We start from the raw sequence: 6000 nt of genomic DNA, 5'->3' as shown, positions 1-6000 counted from the left end.
GCCGGAGAAAGATTCAGCAAAAATACTGCACCCAACATCATCGAGATAAGATGCTAATATACAATACCCATTATGATAAGAGCTGCAATAAACCATTGGTGTTACTGCTCCTGTCATATCTCATCTTCCCTTTTATTGGCTATTATGGTCAAACATTAACTGTCAGCAAACGGGAGCTGAGATGTTAATTCAGTCAAGTGTTTCTCACTAGCTTGATCTTTACACCGAAGGCATAACATCTCACTACAGCTCAGACACATCATTTGATTGGTTTCAATATATTCTATAATTACACTATGTCTATAGAGAAGACAGTTTAATGTTACATTCCGTATCCAGATAAATGGAAGTCCCTGAGCACTGACCTCCATCTGTAACCTTAGTGTGCTGTGTCTTATGATAACACTTTCTCAGATGAGATTTATTACTTTAAATATGGCACTGGTTGCGGTAGTAATGAAATCCTGTTGGACTCGTTGGTATAATGTTTGTGGACAAATTGCAGCACGGGCTGGGAATCGTACACGATGAAGAAGAGGGTGTTTTGGGAGTCATACAGTATAGGATTGTGTTTCGTGGAAACAATGGAGTATAATGGAAAGCATCATTACCATAACAGAACATCAAGGCTATGAGGTTTATACGCCAATCCCCCATACTGCACACTTTGTGACTGCATCATATCTAAGGTGCTTGTTCAACTGGTTTCCTGCAACCCACCCACATTGGTTGCTGTGGTCTTGGCAGAAATATGTGATGCTAAGACGGGAGAAACCTGAAACAACTTGTTATGTGTGTGTGTCGTCTTAGGCCTCGTTTGTAGTAGAGCCGGCAGCGCGACCGCATGATGTCACTCGCGCGAACCCCGCAGTGCCGGCGGGAGGCGTGGTCGTGACGTCAGGTGAGCAATTCGCCCCATTGGCTGAACCGCTCACGTGACGGGGCGTCGCAGGGAAAACAATTGGTCAAATCTGTTGAAAAATCATGCACCTGGACGAGGCGCGGTCGCGTGCACTGTGTGCGCCTTCGTTGCTCTGCATATATTTGTTCCGGCGGTGCGCAGCGTCGCACGCAAGCGCTCCGCCATTATAAGCACGGCCTTACTCCTGCCTAGCTCCTCCTACAAACCCTCCCAAAATCACAAACTGCCAGGCATGATAGATTCAGGGGCGGGCAACTCTAGTTCTCAGGGCCACCAAGAGGCCAAGTTTTCACCATGCTTCAGCACAGGTGGCTCAATCAGTGGCTCAGATTGAGCCACCTGTGCTGAAGTAGGGATATTCTGAAAACCCAATCTGTTGCTGGCCTTTGAGGACTAGAGTTGCCCAAATCTACTAGATTGAGCTCAGTATTTAGCCCTGTATGTGTTATTTTATGAAAGTCTCCCAAAAGCAAAATTTACATATATAAATATAGGTTTTCCTAGCTGCTTTAAAAATATAGAGTCGAAGACTGAGACACTGATTGACCCACCTGTGCTGAAGCAGGTATATCCTGGAAAACTGACCTGTTGAGGGCACTTGAGAACTGGAGTTGCCCTTGCCCACCCCTGGTCCATTAACTAAAGTCTCTCAAAACAATTGCACCAGCCTAATCAAAGGAAAGGCACAACGGGATTCATTCTCTCTGATAAATCTGGTGCTGTTTTTGCACGGAGATATTTTGAAAAATAAGCCCCATAGACCTTTGCTAAAACTGCTGCTGTTTTTTCTATACCAGTTGCCCAGCCATAGGACTTTAATATGTAAACACTGTAGGGCCATTTACCAAAATCTCCTGGTGGCAAAACGGAGGCGAAAAGTTTTGCCAAACAAACCGGCCCAAGGATATCAATCAGGTTGGTTTCAGTAGGAATTCTTCTCTTTAATGAATCTGATGCTGTTTTTCAGCCCCAGTTTTGCAGCGGCGTTACTTTGATGAATAGACACGCTAATCGCAAAATGATTCGTTTAGCATCAAATGACAGTACTCCCGTGCAGAGCGGAGCAAACATCTCCCGCCTTGCAGGACAAAACCACCAACTCCGGAGCAATGACCGACTTGATGATTATTAAAAACATTCCTTTTTTAGTTTTATTTTTTGATCACGAGAGGAAAAAGCAAGAGAATGTCTGCGGCGTGGCTGTGAAAGTTATTATTTCTCTCTGCTCTCGTGCTGTGTCTCAGCTCCATTTCTGTAGTGACAAAGAACAGAAGAGATACCTCTTTTGTTTCTCCGGCTCAGAAAAAAATGGTTCCTGGGTGCATCTGGTCACATGATCTCACCGGTAATTACCGTTTTACTAAAAAAAAAAAAAATCTCTGCAGCTCATAAGCATAAAAAGAGGCACTTCTGGGAATTGAGTAGAAGGATGACTTTGGACGGCGTCTGTTGAATCATTTTGAATTCCTCCTCCAGAGCACAAAATGATGAGTTTAATATCATAGCAGGAGGTAACTTGCATCTCCCTTAAAAGACAGCTCTCAGCATCCCGCGAGTTCCCAGCTAACAATTTATTACTTTCGTCTGGTCTTCTCAGACATATGATATGACAATCACTCTCCCTTTTAATTTCAGGGTGCTTTGCCTTCTCCTTATTTTTAATTGCTTCTCCAGTGAAGAGGAAACTTTCTGTAAAGGTGGCAGCGTAGGTTACTCAAACAAGGGATGGGGATTTCTAGGCAAGGTTAAACCCTACATGTATGTGATAAGAATCACATGTAGCAGTATCATTTACTCAAATAAGCACAGCCAAAAGAAACTGGTACACTGAAAACGACCATCTGTTTAAAATGATACCTTATCAGATACCTGTTCAAGATACTTTGATATATTAGTGTAGCGCACTTTCCCTCACCCCCGGGGAGATATGTGGCTACGGTGTATGTGCGGTGCTTTACCGGCGGCTCACAAAAGGCCTGAGCCTCCGCTGCTGGGAGCCTGGGGTGTACCTGAATCATTTCTGGTGAGCGCCTCCACCTGTACAGGATCCTGCGGTGTGGGATAACCCTGTTACAGGAAGCACACACTGGTAACAGTATAACAGTTTACTGCATAGAAAAGAACACGGAACATATATACACAACCACCACGTTCACGCATTACCGTACCACCACACCCAAAGGGTCCCACTCTTGGTATATAGTCCACAGACTACCTAGGGGCCCTTGGGCACCCAACCACCCTGGTGTCCACAAGAAGCCACCCAACTAAGTGTGTGAGACAGCGCTGCCCCACGCCCTCCCCATCCTCCGCTGCCAGATGCAGCCACAGTGGAAGGTAAGGGGATGGAGGGGGACCCAGGGGGGAACCGGGTCACATTAGATACCTGTTAATGTGGAAATATCACCAGTAGCTACATGCTAATGAAATGTCGAATGAAGATGACAGTGTAAGATAATAATTCATTAGGAAACTCCCCTTATATTCCCTCGCATTCATAAACAAGCAACTTCAAGTAGCAAAAACCCCAAATTACATCTTTTTTTTGTACTTGCCAAACCCGTTGGGGCCTGTTGGATTTGAGGTGCCTACTCTTACCTTCAGAAGAACCTATTTCAAGGAGATTTGGGGGTGGGCATTAACAAGGTCTCCCAGCTGCAAAACTGGACGGAAACTTCATTGATTTCTATGGGATTCCCTGCCGTTGTTAAATATGATGCTCTTTCTTGTGCCAGTTGAGCTCCAGTTTTGCAGCCGAGAGACTGGAGTTAACTTGCGTTCTGTTCAAGGATATCTTCTATCTACCCCTTTTGTATCTAAAGCCCTCTCCCGCCTTAAACCCTTGTCACTGACTGCCTCAGATCTCTGGAATGCCCTTCCCCACAATATCTGACTAGAACCCTATCTATCCACCTTTAAGACCCACCTAAAGACACACTTGCTTAACAAAGCATATGAGTAGCTCTGTGGCTAAAACTATACACCTGATACATAAACCTTGGCCCCTTGTAGACGCACTTACCAGAACGCCCTCCAACTGTCTCTGTACGTTTTTCCTACCTACCAATTAGATTGTAAGCTCTTCGGGGCAGGAATTCCTTTTCCTAAATGTTACTTTTATGTCTGAAGCGCTTCTTCCCATTACGTGTTATTTATATTATTTGTTATTTATATGATTCTCACGTGTATTACTGCTGTGAGGTGTCATGTACATTAATGGCGCTAGATAAATAAATACATGCATCCATACATACATACATACATACAATGATAATCCAATGGGCTGAAAGTAGCAGCTACTGATCCTGTGCCATTATTGTTCTTGTTGGTGGAATGTTTACACTGTTCAATTATGTTCCACCCCAACAGAAAACCAGCCTGGAATTCTACATTGACATCCACGCTCACTCCACCATGATGAACGGTTTCATGTATGGGAACATCTTCGAGCAGGAGGAGCTGTTCCAGAGACAGGCCGTTTTCCCAAAGTTACTGTGTCAAAACGCTGAGGATTTCTCCTTTGTAAGTACCAGGGATTTGCTAAATAATATATATTAATAATAATAATAAAAAATATTGACGATAATTATAATGATGATAATGTTAATAATAGTGCTTCTTTTTGGGACAACAGTCATCTTTTTAACTGCTGTCCTTTTTGATAAACCAATACTATCTCAGCACATAGGTAGCACCAGTTGCCAATCTTGGCAACATAGGCAACCTCAAATATCCATATCAATTCATTTGGTGAGCGTTGTGACACCTTCTTTGTTTAATGTTAATAATATCAACAATAATGATGCACATATTACAGTAAAGCTTTGCACAGATTGTGACACGTACAGCTGATAAATAGACTAGCTATTTTGTATTCAGATTATTCTGTACTGTTCAGCTGTTCTCTCTTTGTGTTAGCAGGAAGATGTGAGAAGTTGCATTTAGGAATTGCTGGTTTTTTTTATTATTATTTCTCAAAACTTCACCTAAATAAAAAAAAACGAAGGTCATTTTGACCTAAAACAGCAGAGTCTGCAAACTTACAGAGATATAATAAAAAAAAGAGCCATTTGCCGGATGGAAAGTAATAGAAGTTTTCTCATCAGTGAGTCATACATAAATGGTTTTATTTCATGGTTTTGTGTATGATAAAGATTTACTTGTGCTGCATTAAAATACAAAACCCGATACGAGCAATAACGACAGGGATTGTTTAATGCAGCAATTCAGATGACCCCATTTCTTTGTCTATTTATGAGGACTATTCTACTCTTTCCACTGGCGGGATTCCCAGTTAAGATAATATGAGCCTCAAATATTCCAGGGAAACAGGACTGGCCACTAGCGGACCCATTGCTGCTGAGCCATTGAACAAAGGGATGTCTCTATAATACACAGTGTTCCCATTGTTTATTGAATGTCAATGGTTGAGGCCCATGGGGTTCATTTGAGCTTCATATCTCCTAAACTGGGGGGCTTCCAGCTGGTAAGAGCCCAGGTCCAAGAGACCCTCTGGTATAGAAACACTAAGGGATAGCGGTTGCCGATTTAAATAATGTGGAGGTTCTGGGGATAATGAAGGGTTTGTAACTAGGCGTGGGGGGTGGGGGAGGGGGGGACGGAGAAGTCCAGGGTTACGGTATGATTAAGGATTTATGGGCACATGCATACGCAACAAGTTTGTGCTTCTGTTGAAGCAGAGGTGTCAAATATAAGACCCGAGGCCGAATGCGGCCTGCAGAGGACGATCGGGGGTCCTGCATGGGGCGAAAGTTACATACATTTTTGGGGGAGAGCCAGTGTGGGGGAGCATCCTTTGGTGCCTCCAATGCAATCTCACACTGCTGCCATGGTTGACTGCAGCAGGACCTATCGCAAGGCTTGTTGGGCCAAATAGTGTTTGCCTTTGTGTGATCTTGCTGCAGTTCTCAGATTCTCAGCATCAGCTTCTCCCCGCTGAGGATGGGTAAGAGAGAGAAAGCTGGGGGCAGGGGGAGGGTTAAGAGAGAGGAGTGGGGGGGGCGGTTAGAGAGAGAAGGATTGGGGGAGGGTGAGAGAGGGGTGGAGGGTGGGGTAAG

The 6000-nt window shown here is 44.0% G+C and overlaps 1 protein-coding gene across 7 annotated transcripts in view; it reads left to right on the top strand.

Annotated features, from left to right (window-relative positions):
* Positions 1 to 6000, top strand: part of LOC142503696 (cytosolic carboxypeptidase 6-like) — a 1053590-nt gene that overhangs the window by 947818 nt on the left and 99772 nt on the right. For all 7 annotated transcript variants that reach the window (XM_075616294.1, XM_075616295.1, XM_075616299.1 and 4 more), the window contains one exon: positions 4292 to 4444. In XM_075616294.1, the coding sequence (XP_075472409.1) occupies positions 4292 to 4444 (153 nt within the window). The remainder of the gene's footprint in view (positions 1 to 4291; positions 4445 to 6000) is intronic.

Source organism: Ascaphus truei, chromosome 10 (assembly GCF_040206685.1).
Source record: "Ascaphus truei isolate aAscTru1 chromosome 10, aAscTru1.hap1, whole genome shotgun sequence".
Classification (NCBI taxonomy): Eukaryota; Metazoa; Chordata; class Amphibia; order Anura; family Ascaphidae; genus Ascaphus; species Ascaphus truei.
This window is presented reverse-complemented; position numbering and strand designations above follow the sequence as displayed.